General features: G+C 42.3%; 1 protein-coding gene across 1 annotated transcript in view; it reads right to left on the bottom strand.

The window, feature by feature from the left end:
- zdhhc21 (zinc finger DHHC-type palmitoyltransferase 21) overlaps positions 1-21,344 on the bottom strand; it is a 232,685-nt gene that overhangs the window by 76,565 nt on the left and 134,776 nt on the right. The window contains exon 5 of the mRNA XM_041185500.1: positions 1,116-1,254. Coding sequence (XP_041041434.1) covers positions 1,116-1,254 — 139 coding nt within the window. The remainder of the gene's footprint in view (positions 1-1,115; positions 1,255-21,344) is intronic.

Genomic DNA, 21,344 nt, shown 5'->3' with positions numbered 1-21,344 from the left:
TTCTGTTAAAATTCATTTGAATAATCACAAACATTAAATCTTTAATGAGCCAGTGCAATTGGGATGAGGGAACTGTTTATTTTCTTTCCATTAAGAAGTATTCCTTGATTTAATTAAGAGTGGTGCAGTTTTATTACTACAGCTGAAAATTGGCCTATCACCAAAAATAAGCATTTTTAATAATGCTCCACGTGTGAGCAACCTGACTTAAAATAAGTGAAAATGATTTTTTAAAAAAAATCTATCCAGAATGATTTAAGAGTTTCATTGGTCAGTTTCTCAGCAAATTAAATACTTTTTGATATGAAAATCTTTAAAAATGTGCCTATGAGTCCCTGCGTGCCTAAAAAAATTGAGCACAATTTGAAGAGATGCTTCGAACCAGCACAAGTGATGGAATTTCACCGTTTTGATCTGATTGTGGATGATTTTGTTGGAAGGGCCTGATTTTGGCAAATTCAATCTTGAAACAGCAGAAAAGATCATGGGGAACGTGAGCGTAAGTGGTTTTGGGCAGAACCCATCATGTTAGAAATTTTCTGGCTTTTTGTTCAGTTGATTCGACGGAGATTGTGCTAGAATCTTGGTACAAAACTAGTAGAAATAAGTAGAAATTCTATCCCTAAATTGTTATTTCAATAATTCAGAAACATTTTGAAAAAGATTCCAGTTGCAAGCTTCAATTTTGGTTGGGAAAAAGCCAACAATTCCCAATACATGCGCCTTTTTTCTGTAAATCTTAAAAGAAAATTTTACATCATACAGAGTATAATATGTGCCAGTTGAACATGAGAAAACCATTGTAAGGCCACTTTCTGAAGCAAGGTGACTGCATGATATGCCATTTTAAGGGAGAGAAAAATCACAGGGAGCAATGCCTCAGGCGTCTTGAGAGTTGGTTATCAACCCATCCTCTTGACCAATGTTGGTACGTGGTGTAATTATTTTCTATAGAAACCACAAATCAAATAAATTATTTATAAAAGCGTCCGGAGTGGAATTGCTGCAAGGCCTGGCCTTGTGTACAACAGTTCAAATAACGCAACTTATTGCATATATCAAACTTAACATCACAATAAAATTATCAAGAAGAAATATTCATCCAATTTTCTTACCTCTTTTACTTTTGTTAGAGGCTGGAGGTAGTAATATTGGCAGAAATTGAGGACTAATGTGAGGAAACTCAAGAACTCTGTGTAGAAACATAGCAGTAGGAAGAGCCAGTGATTGTCCTCTCCAACACAATTATTTATCCTGTGAAGAAATGTTTTTGTATGTATGTTTGAGGGAGGAGGAGGAAGTTGAAAAATAAATTTATAGTTTTACATTCACAATAACCCAAAAAAGCCCAGCAAATTCAAAACAGTTAATTTGAACCAAAATCATAAGGCAATTTGTATGGTACAGTTCCTGAACAATGAATTCTTCAATTGAATCCTCAATTTCAGGTAAAATCCTTACAAATAATACTTCTTCTTTGGTCACCATCTCTATTTGTTGACCTACAATATTCATTTTCAGAGGCAATGGCCAAATATAGCACAAACTGTGGCACAGTGTAACATACTTACAGAGTTAATGTTATTCATGGCTCGTGCGGCATCCGTGTGAATACTTAACTCTAAAATGGCTTGAAATACCTATATCAATAATTCAACGCTCGTTTTATATGGCACATGCATACTAGATTGTGGCTGACCCCATTCAGCCTCTAAGCACCATTCAAAGAGAGGGTATGAAGATAAATGCTTTATAGCTCCAAATGATGTTCAGAAGGTGTGCTTTGGTCCTTGAACACATAGGCCTGAATTCTTCAGTCAGTGTGTGGGGGCGGGCCCGATGTGCTGGCACGTAAAATGAGGCGAAATGAGCCTTTATGTAAAGCATAGTAGAAGGTCATGGATAATTAGATCAGAGTACACATACATACGCTGTTTCGTAAGATACCAGTCAATCTATCATGTCACTGAACAAGGGAATGGTGAAGCAGAGTTTGGGGAATGTGGGGGCATTGGACAAGGGTGTGTAAACCAAATTCAGTTTGTTTTGAAGCAATACTGTTCTTATTTCCATCCTAAATTCCTCCATTCAAATTAATAATGGAGGCTGTGAATGTAAACTTGTTATATTGTATTTACACCCTCCAACCATGGTTATCAAGTTTGCTGGAGCAGCATGATTTATTGGAATCAATGTCATCTCTCATGCTATTGTTCACTCTGCAGTAGCATTCCAATATTTTACATGTTAAAATATAGGTAACATATAAAAAATTATGGCTGTCATGTTTTTGTCAGATTTTCACATCAACTTTCTCCATTATAATATTTTAAACATTTATTTATTCACCGGATGTGAATGACACTATGGAAGGCCACATTTATTGCTTCTCTCCAGTTGCCAATGACAGTTAAGAAAAGAGTTGACGTTTCGAGTCTTCATGACTGTCAACAGAACTAGGTGAATCCGAGGAAGGGGTGAAGTATAAGCTGGTTGAAGGTGTGTGGACGGCGGGGGGGGGGTTGTTGGGTGGTGGGGAGAGAAGTGAAGGGGGTGGTGTGGTTGAAGGGACAAGCAAGCAGTGATAGAAGCAGATCATCAAAAGATGTCACAGACAAAAGAACACATAGGTGTTGAAGTTGGTGATATTATCTAAATGAATGTGCTAATTAAGAATGGATGGAAGGCATAGCTCTAGTGGGGGTGGGGGGAGCATAAAAGATTTAAAAATATTTAGAAATAATGGAAATAGGTGGGAAAAGAAAAATCTATATAATTTTTTGGAAAAAACAAAAGGAAGGGGGAAGAAACAGAAAGGGGGTGGGGATGGAAGAGGGAGTTCAAGACCTAAAGTTGTTGAATTCAATATTCAGTCCGGAAGGCTGTAAAGTGCCTAGTCGGAAGATGAGGTGCTGTTCCTCCGGTTTGCGTTGGGCTTCACTGGAACAATGCAGCAAGCCAAGGACAGACATGTGGGCAAGAGAGCAGGGTGGAGTGTTAAAATGGCAAGCGACAGTGAGGTTTGGGTCATTCTTGCGGACAGACCGCAGGTGTTCTGCAAAGCGGTCGCCCAGTTTACGTCTGGTCTCTCCAATGTAGAGGAGACCGCGTTGGGAGCAACGCATACAGTAGACTAAGTTGGGGGAAATGGAAGTGAAATGCTGCTTCACTTGAAAGGAGTGTTTGGGCCCTTGGACGGTGAGGAGAGAGGAAGTGAAGGGGCAGGTGTTGCATCTTTTGTGTGGGCATGGGAAGGTGCCATAGATGGGGGTTGAGGAGTAGCGGGTGATGGACGAGTGGACCAGGGAGTCTCGGAGGGAACGATCCCTACGGAATGCCACCGGGGGGGGTGAAGGGAAGATGTGTTTGGTGGTGGCATCATGCTGGAGTTGGCGGAAATGGCGGAGGATGATCCTTTGAATGCGGAGGCTGGTGGGGTGATAAGTGATGACAGGGGGGCCCTATCATGTTTCTGGGAGGGAGGAGAAGGCGTGAGGGCGGATGCGCAGGAGATGGGCCGGACACGGTTGAGGGCCCTGTCAACGACCGTGGGTGGAAAACCTCGGTTAAGGAAGAAGGAGGACATGTCAGAGGAACTGTTTTTGAATAAATTTTTCCATGTCCCGACGAGAGCATAAAGCAGCACCGAAGTAATCATCGATGTACCGGTGAAAGAGTTGTGGAAGGGGACCGGAATAGGACTGGAACAAGGAATGTTCCACGTACCCCATAAAGAGACAGGCATAGCTGGGGTCCATGTGGGTACCCATAGCCACACCTTTTATTTGGAGGAAGTGAGAGGAGTTGAAGGAAAAATTGTTCAGTGTGAGAACAAGTTCAGCAAGACGGAGGAGAGTAGTGGTGGATGGGGATTGTTTGGGCCTCTGTTCGAGGAAGAAGCTAAGGGGCCTCAGACCATCCTGGTGGGGGATGGAGGTGTAGAGGGATTGGACGTCCATGGTGAAGAGGAAGCGGTTGGGGCCAGGGAATTGGAAATTGTTGATGTGACGTAAGGTGTCAGAGGAATCATGGGAAGGGACTGGACAAGGGGAGAGAGAAGGGAGTCAAGATAACGAGAAATGAGTTCTGTGGGGCAGGAGCAAGCTGAGACAATCGGTCTACCGGGACAGTTCTGTTTGTGGATTTTGGGTCGGAGGTAGAAGCGGGCCGTCCGAGGTTGGGCGACTATCAGGTTGGAAGCTGTGGGAGGAAGATTCCCAGAGTAGATGAGGTCAGTGACAGTCCTGGAGACAATGGCTTGATGTTCAGTGGTGGGGTCATGGTCCAGGGAGAGGTAGGAGAAAGTGTCTGCGAGTTGACGCTCAGCCTCCGCGAGGTAGAGGTCAGTGCGCCAGACAACAACAGCACCACCCTTGTCAGCGGGTTTGATGACAATGTCAGGGTTGGACCTGAGAGAATGGAGTGCAGTAAGTTCAGAGAGAGAGAGATTAGAATGGGTGAGAGGTGCAGAGAAATTGAGACGACTAATGTCGCGCCGACAAGTTCTCAATGAAAAGATCAAGAGAAGGTAAGAACCCAGAGGGTGGGGTCCAGGTGGAGGGAGAATATTGGAGGTTGGTAAAAGGATCCGTTGAATGGGGAGAGGACTCCTGGCCAAAGAAGTGAGCCCGGAGACGAAGATGGCAGAGGAAGAGTTCAGCATCGTGCCGAGCCCGAAATTCATTGAGGTGAGGGCATAAGGATATGAAACTAAGTCCTTTGCTGAGCACTGAACGTTCAGCATCGGAGAGGGGAAGGTCAGGGGTTATACTGAATACACAGCTGGGGCTGGGATTGGAAGATGGGGTGGGGATGGAGGGACAGGCAGGGGTGGAGGGTCCTAGATGGGTGTTGGTGTCGATGATTTGTTGGAGCTTGTGTTCCTTAGCACTGGAGAGAAAGAGAAAAAGTTTCTTGCTGAGGTGTCGGATGAGACGAAGAATAAAATGAAACTGGGGACACGCGCAGCTTTGAAAAGGGGTACGGCGGTGCTGGTGGAGGGAGAGGTCGAGTATGTTCATATGGCAGCGCATGGCACTGAGTGTAGATCTCAGATTGTGACGGAAACAGCAGTCCGAGAAACGTTTTATGTCCCGGAAATACCTGTAATCCTGGGTGGGTTTGAAACATGAGGGGTGGAATTTCAGTTGAAATCCACGTGGGGTAAGTCGGACACGGAGACAGTCACTGAGAAAGGGGATATGGCTGTGAAAGCGGGTCTTAGAAAACACCTTGTCAAACACCAGGAGAGAAATGGAAAGCAATGAAGGTGAGCAAGGCAAAAGAGAGATACGGAAATCTTGTCGCAGAGACGAACAGAACTTCTTCAAGGTAGGCATTTCTTGAAGAGCAGTGGCAGTCAATTAAACACAGAGATAAAAACAAAAAACTGCGGATGTGGAAATCCAAAACAAAAACAGAATTACCTGGAAATACTCAGCAGGTCTGGCAGCATTGCCGGAGAAGAAAAGAGTTGACGTATCGAGTCCTCATGACCCTTCAATCTCCACCCCTCCATCATTTTCACGTGATCCATCTCTGACACTTCCCTTCCCTTCCTTGACCTCTCTGTCTCAATCTCTGGTGATAGACTGTCCATTAATATCCATTACAAGCCTACCGACTCCCACAGCTACCTCGACTACAGCTCCTCACACCCTGCTTCCTGTAAGGACTCCATCCCATTCTCTCAGTTCCTTCGCCTCTGTCGCATCTGTTCCGATGATGCTACCTTCAAAAACAGTTCCTCTGACATGTCCTCCTTCTTCCTTAACCGAGGTTTTCCACCACGGTCGTTGACAGAGCCCTCAACCGTGTCCGGCCCATCTCCCACGCATCTGCCCTCACGCCTTCTCCTCCCTCCCAGAAACATGATAGGGTCCCCCTTGTCCTCACTTATCACCCCACCAGCCCCCGCATTCAAAGGATCATCCTCCGCCATTTCCGCCAACTCCAGCATGATGCCACCACCAAACACATCTTCCCTTCAACCACCCTGTCGGCATTCCGTAGGGATCGTTCCCTCCGGGACACCCTGGTCCACTCTTCCATCACCCCCTACTCCTCAACTCTCACCTATGGCACCTCCCCATGCCCACGCAAAAGATGTAACACCTGCCCCTTCACTTCCTCTCTCCTCACCGTCCAAGGGCCCAAACACTCCTTTCAAGTGAAGCAGCATTTCACTTGCATTTCCCCCAACTTAGTCTACTATATTCGTTGCTCCCAATGTGGTCTCCTCTACATTGGAGAGACCAAACGTAAACTGGGCGACCGCTTTGCAGAACACCTGTGGTCTGTCTGCAAGAATGACCCAAACCTCCCTGTCGCTTGCCATTTTAACACTCCACCCTGCTCTCTTGCCCACATGTCTGTACTTGGCTTGCTGCATTGTTCCAGTGAAGCCCAACGCAAACTGGAGTACAGCATCTCATCTACCGACTAGGCACTTTACAGCCTTCCAGACTGAATATTGAATTCAACAACTTTAGGTCTTGAACTCCCTCCTCCATCCCCACCCGCTTTCTGTTTCTTCCCCCTTCCTTTTGATTTTTCCAAAAAATTATATAGATTTTTCTTTTCCCACCTATTTCCATTATTTTTAAATATTTTTAAATCTTTTATGCTCCCCCCACCCCCCACTAGAGCTATACCTTGAGTGCCCTACCATCCATTCTTAATTAGCACATTCGTTTAGATAATATCACCAACTTCAACACCTATGTGTTCTTTTGTTCTTTTGTCTGTGACATCTTTTGATGATCTGCTTCTATCACTGCTTGCTTGTCCCTTCAACCACACCACCCCCCTCCACTTCTCTCCCCCCACCCAACCTCCCCCACCCCCCTGCACACCTTGAACCAGCTTATATTTCACCCCTTCCCTGGATTCACCTAGTTCTGTTGAAGGGTCATGAGGACTCGAAACGTCAACTCTTTTCTTCTCCGCCGATGCTGCCAGACCTGCTGAGTTTTTCCAGGTAATTCTGTTTTTGTTTTGGATTTCCAGCATCCGCAGTTTTTTGTTTTTATGCCAATGACAGTTGTTTATCTTGCTAAACGGCTTCAAGGCATTGAGAATCAAATATTGATATTGACTGGAACACATGATTCCTTTCCCCAAAGTATATCAATGGCCTGAATCTCCTTGAGGCACGGAGCTGCAAGGGGATGGGAACCTATGCAAGGAGAGAGAGGAGGGGGAATCAAGGACAAGAACAAAAGACAGAAAGGGGAATAAGAAAAGTGATATGCAGGGAAATCAAGGGCAAGAATCAAACAGGGCCTCAGTGAAAACTAGTGGGAATGGGACAAGTAATGTTAAAAAGAAAAGCTTTAAGGCTTTGTGCCTTAATGGGAGGAGCATTCGTAATAAAATGGATGAAACTAACTGCGTAAAAAGGTATGATATAGTCAAGATTACGAAGACATGGTTGCAGGGTGACCAGGGATAGGAATTGAACATCCAGGGGTATTCAGTATTTAGGAAGAACAGACAAAATGGAAAAGGCCATGGAATTACATTACTGGTTAAAGAGGAAATTAACGCAATTGTGAGGAAAGATATTAGCTCTGACAATGTGGAATCTATGGGTAGAGCTGAGAAACAATAAGGGGCAAACAATGTTAGTGGGAGTTGCAAACTGTAGTGGTGATGTTGGGAATGGCATTAAACGAGAAATTAGAGACAATTGCAATAAAGTAACATCTGTAATTCTGGGTGACTTTAATCTGCATATAGATTGGGCAAATCAAATTAGTAACAATACTGTAGAAGAGGAATTCCTGGAGTGTATACGGGATGGTTTTCTGGACCAATACATTGAGGAACCAACTAGAGAACAAGCCATCCTAGACTGGGTGTTGTGTAACAACAAAGGAATAATTGGCAATCTAGTTGTGCAAGGTCCCTTGGGGATGAGCGACCATAATATGATAGAATTCTTCATCAAGATGGAGAGTGATGTAGTTGATCTTGAGATTAGGGTCCTGAATCTTAATAAAGGAAACTACGATAGTAAGAGACGCAAGTTGGCTATGATGGATTGGGAAATGTTACTTAAAGTGATGACGGTGGATAGGCAACGACAAATGTTCAAAGAGCGCAACAATTGCTTATCCATGTCTGGTGCAAAAGTAAACAGGAAAGGTGGCCAAACCATGGCTTACAAGGGAAATTAGATACAGTGTTAGATCCAAGGATACAAAGTGGCCAGAAAAAAACAAAAGACCTGATAATTGGGAGCACTTTAGAATTCATCAAAGGAGGACTAAGGGATTGATTAAGAAGGGGAAAATAGAGTATGAGAGTAAGCTTGTGGGGAACATAAAAACTGACTGTAAAAGTTTATATAGGCATGTGAAGAGAAAAAGATTGGTGAAGATAAATGTAGGTCTTACAGTCTGAAGCAGTGGCATTTATAATGGGGAACAAAGAAATGGCTGACCAACTAAATACATACTTTGGTTCTGTCTTCACAAAGGAGGCCACAAATAACATGCCAGAAATGTTGGGGAACACAGGGTTTAGTGAGAGGGAGAGACTTTAAGAAATCAGTATAAGTAGGGAAATGGTGTTGGAGAAATTGATGGGATTGAAGGCCGATAAATCAGCAGGGCCTGATAATCCACATCCAGAGTACTTAAAGAAGTGGCCCTAGAAATAGTGGATGCATTGGTAGTCAACTTCTGAGATTCTATAGACTCTGGAACAGTTCCTACAGATTGGAGGGTAGCTAATGTTTAAAAAGGGAGGTAGAGAGAAAACAGGGAATTATAGACTGGTCAGTCTGATGTCGGTAGTGGGGAAAATTCTAGAGTCCATTATAAAAGATTTAATAGCTGAGCACTTGGAAAACAGTGGCAGAATTGGACAGAGTCAGCATGGATTTATGAAAGGGAAATCATGCTTGACAAATCTACTGGAATTTTTCGAGAATGTAACTAGTAGAGTTGATGAGGGGGAGCCAGTGGTTGTGGTTTCTTTGGACTTTCAGAAGGCTTTTGACAAAGTCCCACATAAGACACTGGCATGTAAAATTAAAGTGCATGTGATTGGGGTAGCGTATTGAAATCGATAGAAAAGTGGTTGGCAGACAGGAAACAAAGAGTAGGAATAAACGGGTCTTTTTCCGAATGGCAGGCAGTGACTAGTGGGGGTACCGTGGGGAGCAGTGCTGGGACCTCAGGTATTCACAATATATATTAATATATATATATTATATATGAGGGAACTAAATGTAATCTCTCCAAATTTGCAGATGACACAAAGCTGTGTGGGAGGGTGAGCTGTAAGGAGGATGCAGAGATGCTTCAGTGTGATTTGGACAAGCTGAATGAGTGGTAAATGCATGGCAGATGCAGTATAATGTGTGTAAACGTGAGATTGTCCACTTTGATAGCAAAAACAGGAAGGCAGATTATTATCTGAATGGCTATAAATTGAGAGAGGGTAATGTGCAATGAGACCTGGGTGTCCTTGTACACCAGTTGCTGAAGGTAAGCATGTAAGTGCAGCAGGTGGTAAAGAAGGCAAATGGTATGTTGGCCTTCATAGTGAGAGGATGCGAGTGCAGGAGCAGGGATGTCTTGCTGCAATTGTACAGGGCCTTGGTGAGACCACACTTGGAATATTGTGTGCAGTTTTGGGCTCCTTATTTGAGGAAGGATGTTCTTGCTACAGAGGGAGTGGAGCGAAGGTTTACCAGACTGATTCCTGGGATGGCGGGACTGACATATGAGGAGAGATTGAGTCAGTTAGGATTATATTCACTGCAGTTCAGAAGAATGAGGGGGGGATATCATAGAAACCTATAAAATTCTAACAGGATTAGACAGGATAGATGCAGGAAGGATGTTCCCAATGGTGGGGGAGTCCAGAACTAGGGGTAACAATCTGAGGATATGGGGTAGACCATTTAGGACTGAGATGAGGAGAAATTTCTTCACCTAGAGAGTGGTGAGCCTGTGGAATTCGCTACCACAGAAAGTAGTTAAGGCCAAAACATTGTATGTTTTCAAGAAGGAGTTAGATATAGCTCTTGGGGTGAAAGGGATCAAAGGATATGGGGAGAAAGCGGGAGCAAGCTATAGAGTTGGATGATCAGCCATGATCATAATGAATGGCAGAGCAGGCTCGAAGGGCCGAATGGCCTACTCCTGCTCCTAGTTTCTATGTTTCTATGTTTACATAGCGGCAGACGTGTAGCCAACTCCAGGCGTGCCCGCCGAACAAAACATCATGAGACAGCGCGATGATATTGGGACGCACGCTCGACATCATTGGGTGTCATTTTATGTGTCGGTGTGTCGGGCCCGCCTCCGCACGCCGACTGAAAAATTCTGCCCAATGAACCAGTGCTTTTTTTTAATGACAAACCTGCATCTCTCAAGCATTCATATCAAATTCAATTTCACAACTTGTTCGGATTTGGAATCATGGTCCATGGGATGCTGTTCATTTCCATAATCACGAGGCTATCATAATCATGTTCTTCTGTCTGTATTCATAATGGATTTTGCCAATATCGACACATAACCCTGTAATTGCTTTATCTGCCCACTGGGTTTCCCACATATTCTTCAAAATGCTTTAGAATTTCTTTTTCAATTATCACTTTTCGCCCTTTTACAACCAAAATTTCTAAAATTCAGAATAAAGATTTAGAGTATGAATTGTCTTTAAAGGACTGCATTAAACATTTTACTTGAAAAACTCAGTCCCTCTCAAAAACATGGGTTCAGATTCGATACTTTTGCCTAATATCATGATTCTGAACTGGATTTGGATGGTATAGTCTGAGTATGTACAGTATATCTAATTTTGCAAGATATATCAGTACCAGTCAGCTGTACTGTGATATCATTCTCTGGCTCCTAGCAGTTTCTGCATCAAGATGTTTCCCAAATTATTTAAAGTACTGTGAGACGACAAATTTCAATTTCCATTCAAGTAAAATTTATATTAAATGTTTTGTGATAATCCCCAGACATGAACAGTGAGGTCTGAGGAGCATGGATATTGGATCATGCTCCTCAGTGAATGAGCTCAAATAGAACCAGTTGAGATAAAAAAGCAAGAAACTAGCGAAACTAAGAGAAAATAAAACCCTAGGTCTTAATAGTATGCACTCATGCATACTGAAGGAAATTGGGGAGCAGATAGCAGAGGTGCAAGTTTGTAAATACAAAGTTCTACTGCCAGAGAACCAACAGCTAATGTTGCTCCTGTATACAAGAAAGATAGTACAAAACCTGGAACCATAACCCACCTAGACCATGCAATTTAACTAGTGACAGGAAAAGTACTGAAATCATAGAATCTTAGAGCACAGAAAAAATATTGGCAGATAAAATCAAAGAACACCCAAAGATGATTTACCAGTACATTAAGAGCAAGAAAATAACTAAGGAAAGGATAAGGCCTATCAGAGAAGTACATGGTAACTTGTGCATTGATGATGAAGATGTGGGCAGGGTTCTCAATGAATACTTTGTCTCTGTCTTCACTAAGGAGAAGGATAATGCAGACATTCTAGTTAAAGAGGAGTATGAAACATTAGATACGATAAGCATGTGAGAGAGGAAGTACTGGAGCAACTGACATCCTTGCAGGTGAATAACTCACCAGAGCTGGATGGATTGTTTCCCAGGCTGTTAAAGGAAGCCAGGGAAGAAATAGCAGATGCTCCGAGGATCATTTTCGAATCCACATCAGACAGCGGCGGGGTACCAGAGGATTGGAGGTTTGCCAATGTTGTGCCGTCATTTAAAAAGGGTGCAAGGGATAGGTCAGAAAATTATAGGATGGTCAGTCTGACTTTAGAGTTGGGCAAATTATTGGAATCAATTCTGAGAGACAGGCTAAACTATCACTTAGAAAGGCATGGGTTGATCAGGGACAGTCAGCATGGTTTTGTTACAGAAGATCATGTCATACTAACTTAATAGAGTCTTTTCAGGAAGTAACAAAGAGGATTTTTTGAGGGTAGTGCAGTGGATATTGTCTACATGGATTTTAGTGAGACATTTAACAAGGTCCCACATGGCAGACTGGTCAGAAAAGTGAGATCCCATGGGATACAGGGGAAGGTGGATCCAAAATTGGCTCAGTGACAGGAAACAAAGGGTAATGGTCGATGGATGTTTTTGTGAATGGAAAACAGTTTACAGTGGTGTTCTACAGGGCTCAGTGTTGGGGCCCTTGCTGCCTGTTGTATATATTAATGATTTGGATATAAATGTGGGAGATATGATTAAGAAACTTGCAGATGACACAAACATTGGCTGTGTAGTTGATAGTGAAGTGGGTAGCTGTTCTTTCCAGAAAGATATCGATGGTTTGGTTGAGTGGGCAGAAAAGTGGCAAATGGAAATCAATCCAGAAAAGCATGAGGTAATGTATTTGGGGAGGGCAAACAAAGCGAGGGAATACTCAATAAATGGGAGGATATTGAGAGGGGTTGAGGAAGAAAGAAACTTGGAGTGCATGTCCACAGGTCCCTGAAGGTGACAGGAGAGGTAGATAAGGTGGGAAAGAAAGCATATGGAATGCTTTCCTTTATCGGGTGAGGCATTGAATGTAAAAGCAAGGTTGTAATGTTGGAACTGTATAAAATACTGGTTAGGCCACAGCTGGAATTTTGTGTACTGTTCTGGTCACCACATTACAGGAAGGACATAGTTGCTCTGGAGAGAGTGCACAGAAGATTTACAAGAATGCTGCCAGGTCTTGAAAATTGCAGCTATGAGGAAAGATTGGATAGGCTAGGGTTGTTTCTGTTAGAACGGAGCAGGCTGAGGGGTGACCTTATTGAGGTGTACAAAATTATGACGGGCCTAGATAGGGTAGACAGGAAAGACTTGATTTCCCTAGCTGAGGGATCATTAAAAGAGGGCATCGATTTAAGGTGATTGGTAGAAAGTTAGAGGGGACATGAGGAAAGCCTTTTACACCTAGAGGATGGTGGGTGTCTGGAATTCACTGCCTATATCTGTGGTTGTGGCTGAAACGCTCAACTCATTCAAAAGGTACTTGGATGTGCATCTGAAGCTCTGTAACTTGCAAGACTACGGACCAGATGCTGGGAACTGGGATTAAAATGAGTAGTTAATTTATTTTTTAGATTGTTTTCTGGCCAGCACAGACATGATAGGCTGAATGGTCTCTTTCTGCGCTGTAACCTTTCTATGGTTCAATGGAGAAGGTGTAATTATTCACTTTGAAGGTGGTTAGAAAGTGCTGGGACCACTGTTATTCATAGCATACATTAAGGATTTGATCTCAAACTCCCTACATAACAGAACTGTGGGAGTACTTTCACCCCATTGACTGCAGCTGCGCAAGAAGGCAGCTCACCACCTCCTGAAAAGCAATTAAGGATGAACCATAAATGTTAGCCTTGCCAGTCACACCCACATCACATTAATAAATTTAAAAAGTGAACAAATTAAAAGCATTATTACAGGTCAACAAATCAATTAAAATGCTAACAAAGCACAGGGATTATATTTCCAGTGGCATAGTGAAGTTATAATAAATTTGTAATGGACCCTACACTTAAGAATACAGTACACAAATGTGTTCTTCATATTATAAAAGGTACGGAGAAGTACCAGAGAAAGTGCAAAATGTTTTAAAAAGTTGGTACCCAGAACTCAGGGATCAAAGCAATCGTGTAAGATTGAACAGGTTGGGTTTTTGCCTTTAGAAAAGAGAGAGCTTAGAGAAGCCCAGATAGAGGTTTTTAAAATTAGAAATGATTTAGACAGGGTAGATGTGGAGAGAATGGTTCCACTTGTAGGAGAATCCAAAATGAGGGGCCATGAGTATAAGATAGTTACTAATAAATCCAATCGGAGAATCAGGAGAAATTACTTTGCTTTGGTTAGATTGGAGAGCTCGATACCAGAAGAAGTGGTTGAAGCAAATAACTATGATACTTTCAAAAGGTACATGTGAAAAATAGAATATAAAGATGTGCTGAAAGGCTGAGATGATGTAAGTGGAATGGGAGGAGACTTATGCCTATAAATAGCAACACAGGCTAATTTGGACAAAGGTCTGTTTCTATGCTCTATATTCTATGCAATTACGTTTGAGGGGAGTTCCTGTCATGTGAAACATACATTGTAAGACAGAAAGAGAGAGACAAACATAGATAAAGTTATAGGGATCAATCACAAAGCACAAAATTTAATATTTAGAAATAGCCTTAGAGGATCACAAACCAGTGCTGTATAACTGTGTACTTGCATCCCTTAATCCGATGCTATTAATCCCTTGCTCTGCCCATCCCATCACTGTTGATAGTCACCAAAGCCTTGATAATAACTCCACACAACAGATGAGAGAGATTTAAATATGGTAAATGTGTCCCCAATACTGCTTTTCAGTGGTTGCAAATAGGCAGCTCATTCATTACTATATTTAAATAGGACACGTACTTGGCCTAAATAGCCAAGTGGTTATGGTACTGGGTTTGTAACCCCAAGATCAAGAGTTCAAATCTCACAATGGCGAACTATGAAACAATGTAACTTCATCTGAAACAGATGGAAACGTGTTTGTACTCGAAAGAGTTACAAAGATATGTTACGGCTTGGCCTAAATAGCCAAGTGGTTATGGTACTGGGTTTGTAACCCCAAGATCAGGAGTTCAAATCTCACAATGGCAAACTATGAAACAACGTAACTTCATCTGAAACAGATGGAAACATGTTTACTCAAAAGAGTATCAAGAGTTCAAATCTCACAATGGTGAAACAATGTAACTTCATCTGAAAAAACAGATGGAAATGGTTTTGGCCTAAATAGCCAAGTGGTTATGGTACTGGGTTTGTAACCCCAAGATCAAGAGTTCAAATCTCACAATGGTAAACTATGAAACAATGTAACTTCATCTGAAACAGATGGAAACAGGTTTACTCAAAAGAGTATCAAGAGTTCAAATCTCACAATGGCAAACCATGAAACAGTGTAATTTCATCTGAAACAGATGGAAACAGGTTTGTACTCGAAAGAGTTACATTCCATGACTAGTCAATATAAACACACAAATCCTGCTTGGCCTAAATAGCTTGTCAATTTGGCTGGCTGTCAGGTGGCAAACACAAGGAAGAAAATGATAATGAATTCCTGCCATTACATTTTGGCTTGGCCTGAATAGCCAAGTGGTTATGGTACTGGGCTTGCAACCCCAAGATCAAGAGTTCAAATCTCACAATGGCAAACTATGAAACAATGTAACTTCATCTGAAACAGATGGAAACAGGTTTACTCAAAAGAGTATCAAGAGTTCAAATCTCACAATGGCAAACTATGAAACAATGTAACTTCATCTGAAACAGATGGAAACGGGTTTGTACTTGAAAGAGTTACCAGGACAATTCTGCCAGTGTAGCTTTCCTGGGATAGCTTGGCTAGTGGCGCAGGTAGATCTGGAACACAACTATTTAAGTTCTGGTATGATAGTCAAGTGGTTATGGTACTGGGTTTATAACCCCAAGATCAAGAGTTCAAATCTCACAATGGCAAACTATGAAACAATGTAACTTCATCTGAAACAGATGGAAACAGGTTTGTACTCGAAAGAGTTACATCTCGGGCTTGGCCTAAATAGCCAAGTGGTAATGGTACTGGGCTTGTAACCCTAAGATCAAGAGTTCAAATCTCACACTGGTCAAACTATGAAACAATGTAACTTCATCTGAATAGGAACAGATGGAAAACATGTTTTAAAAGATTATCAAGAGTTCAAATCTCACAATGGCAAACTATAAAACAGTGTAATTTCATCTGAAACAGATGGAAACAGGTTTGTACTCGAAAGAGTTACATTCCATGACTAATCAATATAAACACACAAATCCTGCTTGGCCTAAATAGCCAAGTGCTTATGGTACTGGGCTTATAACCCCAAGATCAAGAGTTCAAATCTCACAATGGCAAACAATGTAACTTCATCTGAATAAGAACAGATGGAAACATGTTTGTACTTGAAAGAGTTACAATGCAATTGGGAGCTCAATTTAAAATTTACTCCAGCTGCATGGGTTTCCCAGGGTTCAGGAAACTCAATAGCGAAAGAGAGGTGTGAGCTGCTGGCTCCAAAAGACAAGTGCCTTTTCCAGCACTTCAGCCTCTCCCTTGCCAATCACTGCCTTTCTCTCCCTGAAGCCATTTCTGCTACAATAGCCTTTCTCTCTCCACCTTCCCCTAGGGCCGACATTCAACCTCTCTCTCTGTTGCTGAAGATCGTCCACAGGGGTTCCAGTCTGCAGTCTCCTGTCATTGCTAGTCCATCCCAGCTGCCAGCCATCACTGTTGATAGTCACCAAAGCCTTGATAATAACTCCACACAACAGATGAGAGAGATTTAAATATGGTAAATGTGTCCCCAATACTGCTTTTTCAGTGGTTGCAAATAGGCAGCTCATTCATTACTATATTTAAATAGGACACCTACTTGGCCTAAATAGCCAAGTGGTTATGGTACTGGGTTTGTAACCCCAAGATCAAGAGTTCAAATCTCACAATGGCAAACTATGAAACAGTGTAATTTCATCTGAAACAGATGGAAACAGGTTTGTACTCGAAAGAGTTACATTCCATGACTAGTCAATATAAACACACAAATCCTGCTTGGCCTAAATAGCCTGTCAATTTGGCTGGCTGTCAGGTGGCAAACCAAGGAAGAAAATGATAATGAATTCCTGCCATTACATTTGCCAGGAGCTCTGTTGCTGAGTCTTTGTCTGCATTGGCCCTTCTCTGCACCCTCCATCTTAGTAAATATGGCGGCACAAGAATTTAATAGAGAGCCAAACCTCAAATTAATTCCTCATATTAATTCCTCTGAGCATTTGACCACACATGCTCAGAAGGGGGATAAGAATGAAATGAATTGTGCGTGATCTTTCAAAGAAATTTATATTTAACAGACAAAATGAAGGACAGAAAAGATAAGAAAGGAAAAAAGTAAATTCTCCTTGTAAAAGATGTGAACATGCACAAGCAATAAATACCCAAGGCCTGTCTCAACTTTAAGGCAAAGAAATCAATAATAAAGGAGAGTGTGGAGAAATGAAGCTACAAGAAAGCGGGAAAACTGAGTTCCAAAACACCAGTCTCTGAAAAAAAATAACAGTAATGTTTTTAAAAATAAACAGGACTGTGGAACATCAAAGGCAAATCTTTTCAGGGGCTTGGATGTTTTTGGTTATTTTATGAATGTTATTTATATGATATTCAGTTGAGTCAGAAATAAAAATAGGCATTTTAATTACTTAAAAAATATTGAATTCACTAGCTGCAATGGATTGAAACTGGTCTTTAATATGGTTGCTTTTTGGTTGACTCTGAAAGCCTGTATTTCAGCAAATCATTATCTTCAAATTGATTATATGAAAGAAGTGACACATTTTATACTGAGCAGATTTAATGCCATGTCAAATGTGCAAGGCTTCTAATTACATCATTGTATCTTTTTATGTTGTTAGCATGTTTTTGTGCAGATAAAAAGAAGAAAACTCATTGCTAAGCAAAACAAAAACAGAAAATGCTAGTTTCTGCATTTACAAAGAGAAAGATTGGATAATTGAGTTCTGACGAAGAAGCTACATCTGAAGCATTTGTCTTTTTTCAGAAATTGACAGGCTAGCTGTGCTTCACCATGATTCCTGTCTTTGTAAATGAATAATATTCAGAAATTCGGTTAGGTTTTCTTACAAATACTCAATATGCAATCTGTAATATATATATCAATAATATATATCAATAATTTTAAGTGATATGTTTGAGATGCAACTCTAAACTCAGGAATCAGACTACTAGTTTGAGGTTTTACATTAAACTAAATGAAACATTTTATTAATTTACACAAGTTAAACATGTACACATGGCTGCAAATTACTACTATCATAACTTTTAATAAATTCCCAAACTAATCTCCATTAAGGCAACAGCAACCCATAGACTGAACCAAAACACTAGGCAAAGCATTTTCACCTTACAAATTCAAAATGAAGTTCTTCTCACCATGGAGCCAGTTGGAAGCTTGCAGTTGCCTTTTGACCTTACATTGCCTTTGCCTGCACACTTGACAACTACTGAGGTTATACCGACCAGCCCTATTGAATGTTAGTTCTCATTGTATCAAGTGAGTTTTGATCACTATAAGTGTTTCAGTAAGGTGCTCCTTCACCATGGAAGTTTCTTGCTAAAAATGTATTTATAAAATTAGTTATTTTCTCCAAAGCTGAACAAGTCACAGAATAACAATGGCACAGGAGAAGGCCAATCGGCTCATCAAGTTTATATTGGCTCTTGTGCAGCAATTCAGTCAATCCCTGTCATGAAGTTATTATACACTCTTTTGGAAAATATTTTTCCTTTAAAATAGAGGCTTAGTTTGTGGGTATGTCTTAAACAGATTAAAGCCAGCTAGTTTGGGTGCTTTGATGCACTAGTTTGCGATGTAAAGAGAGAGATAGTGTGCATTTGCATTTTTTGAATAGACCATTCAAGAAGTGGGGGGAAAACCTGACACCTATCTAACAGATACCAATCCATATGTTTATATTACTAATAAAATTGGGATTATGAAAGGGGTTTCATTGTTAAAAGGTGAAGTTCAAAGAGGCCGTTGATACAATGAACATTCAATAGGGCTGGTAGGCATAACCTCAGTAGTTTTCAGGTGTGCAGGCAAAGGCAATGTAAGATCAAAAGACAATTGCAAGCCTCCAACTGGCTGCACAGTGAAAAGAACTTCATTTTGAATTCATAAGATGAAAATGCTTTGCCTGGTGTTTTGGTTCAGTCTATGGGTTGCTGTTGCCTTAATGAAGATTAGTTTGGGAATTTGTTAAAAGCTATGATAGTAGTAATTTATAGCCATGTGTATATGTTAAGCTTGTGTAAATTAATAAAATGTTTCATTTAGTTTAATGTAAAACCTGAAACTAGTGACACAAAGATTGGCTGCGTGGTTAACAGTGAGGTTGAGGGCTACAGGAAGATATAGACGGGATGGTCAAATGGGCAGGTAAGTGGCAGATGGAATTTAACTCTGAAAAGTGTGAGGTGATATACTTTGAAAGGAGTAATTTGACAAGGAAGTATTCAATGAACAGCATGACACTAGAAAGTTCTGAGGAACAAAGGGACCTTGGCGTGTGCGTCCATAGATCTCTGAAGGCAGAGGGGCATGTTAGTTGGGTGCTGAAAAAGGCAAAAAGGACACTTGCCTTTATTAATCGAGACATAGATTACAAAAATGGGGAGGCCATGTTGCAATTGTATAGAACCCTGGTGAGGCCACAGCTGGTGTACTGTGTGCAGTACTGGTCGCTACATTATAGGAAGGATGTGATTGCACTGGAGGGGGTGCAGAGGAGATTCACCGGGGTGTTACCCGACGTGGATTTCAACTGAAGTTCCATCCCTCATGTTTCGAACTCACCCAGGATTACAGGTATCTCCAGGACATACAACATTCCTCGGACTGCTGTTCTCGTCGCATTCTGAGATCCACACTCAGTGCCATGCGCCGCCATATGAACACACTCAAACTCTCCCTCCAGCATCACCGCCGCACCCTTTTTCAAAGCTGCGCATGCCCCCAGTTTCATTTTATTCTTCGTCTCATCTGATGCCTCAACTTGAAACTTTGTCTCTTTCTTTCAGGTGCAAAGGAACGCAAACTCCAACAACCCATCGACACCAACACCCATCCAGGACCCACCAACACCCATCCAGGACCCTCCACCCCTGCCTGTCCCTCTGTCCCCATCCCTTCTTCCAATCCCAGCCACGGCCGTGTATTCACCATACACCCTAACCTTCCCCTCTCCAATGCTGAATGTTCAGTGCTCAGCAAAGGACTTAGTTTCATACCCTTACGCCGTCATCTCAATGAATTTCGGGCTCGGCACGACGGTGAACTCTTCTTCCGTCGCCTTCGTCTCTGTGCTCACTTCTTTGAGTAGGAATCCTCTACCCGTTCAATGGATCCTTTTACCCACCTCCAATATTCTCCCTCCACCTGGACCCCTCCTTCTGGATCATTACATTCTCTTGATCTTTTCATTGAGAACTGTCGGCGTGACATTAGTCGTCTCAATTTCTCTACTTCTCTCACCCACTCTGACCTGTCTGTCTCTGAACTTGCTGCACTGTGTTCTCTCAGGTCCAACCCTGACATTGTCATCAAACCCGCTGACAAGTGTGGTGCTGTTGTCTGGCACACTGACCTCTACCTCTCAGAGGCTGAGCGTCAACTTGCAGACACTTCCTCCTACCTCCCGCTGGACCACGGCCCCACCACTGAACATCAAACCATTGTTTCCAAGACTGTTACTGACCTCATCTCCTCTGGAGATCTTCCTTCCACAGCTTCCAATCTGATAGTCTCCTAACCTCGGACGGCCTGCTTCTACCTCCCACCCAAAATCCACAAACAGAACTGTCCCGGCAGACCAATCATGTCAGCCTGTTCCTGCTCCATGGAACTCATTTCTTGCTATCTTGACTCCATTCTCTCTCCCCTTGTCCAGTCCCTTCCCACCGACATCCGTGATTCCTCTGACACCCTACATCATATCAACAATTTCCAGTTCCCTGGCCTCAACTGCCTTCTCTTCACCATGGACGTCTGATCTCTACACATCCACCCCCACTGAGATGGTCTGATGGCTCTCCACTTTTTCCTTGAACTGAGGCCCGAACAATCCCCATCCACCACTACTTTCCTCCATCTGGCTGAACTTGTTCTCACACTGAACAAATTCTCCTTAAATTCCTCTCACTTCCTCCAAATAAAAGGTGTGGCTATGGGTACCCGCATGGGCCCCAGCTGTGCCTGTCTCTTTATGGGGTATGTGGAACATTCCTTGTTCTAGTCCTACTCTGGCAACCCTCCCACAACTCTTTCTCCGGTACAACAATGATTACTTTGGTGCTGCTTCATGCTCTCGTCTGGACCTGGAAAAATTTATTAATTTTGCTTCCAATTTCCACCCCTCCATCATTTTCACATGGTCCATCTCTGACATTTCCCTTCCCTTCCTTGACCTCCCTGTCTCAATCTCTGGTGATAGACTGTCCACCAATATCCATTACAAGCCTACCAACTCCCACAGCTACCTCGACTCCAGCTCCTCTTCCTGTAAGGACTCTATCCTATTCTCTCAGTTCCTTCGCCTCCGTCGCATCTGTTCTGATGGTGCCACTTTCAAATACAGTTCCTCTGACATGTCCTCCTTCTTCCTTAACCGAGGTTTTCCACCCACGGTGGTTGACAGGTCCCTCAACCGTGTCCGGCCCATCTCCCGCGCATCCACCCT

Source organism: Carcharodon carcharias, chromosome 4 (assembly GCF_017639515.1).
Source record: "Carcharodon carcharias isolate sCarCar2 chromosome 4, sCarCar2.pri, whole genome shotgun sequence".
Classification (NCBI taxonomy): Eukaryota; Metazoa; Chordata; class Chondrichthyes; order Lamniformes; family Lamnidae; genus Carcharodon; species Carcharodon carcharias.
The sequence above is the reverse complement of the archived record's forward strand: the minus strand, read 5'-3'. Positions and strand labels throughout refer to the sequence as shown.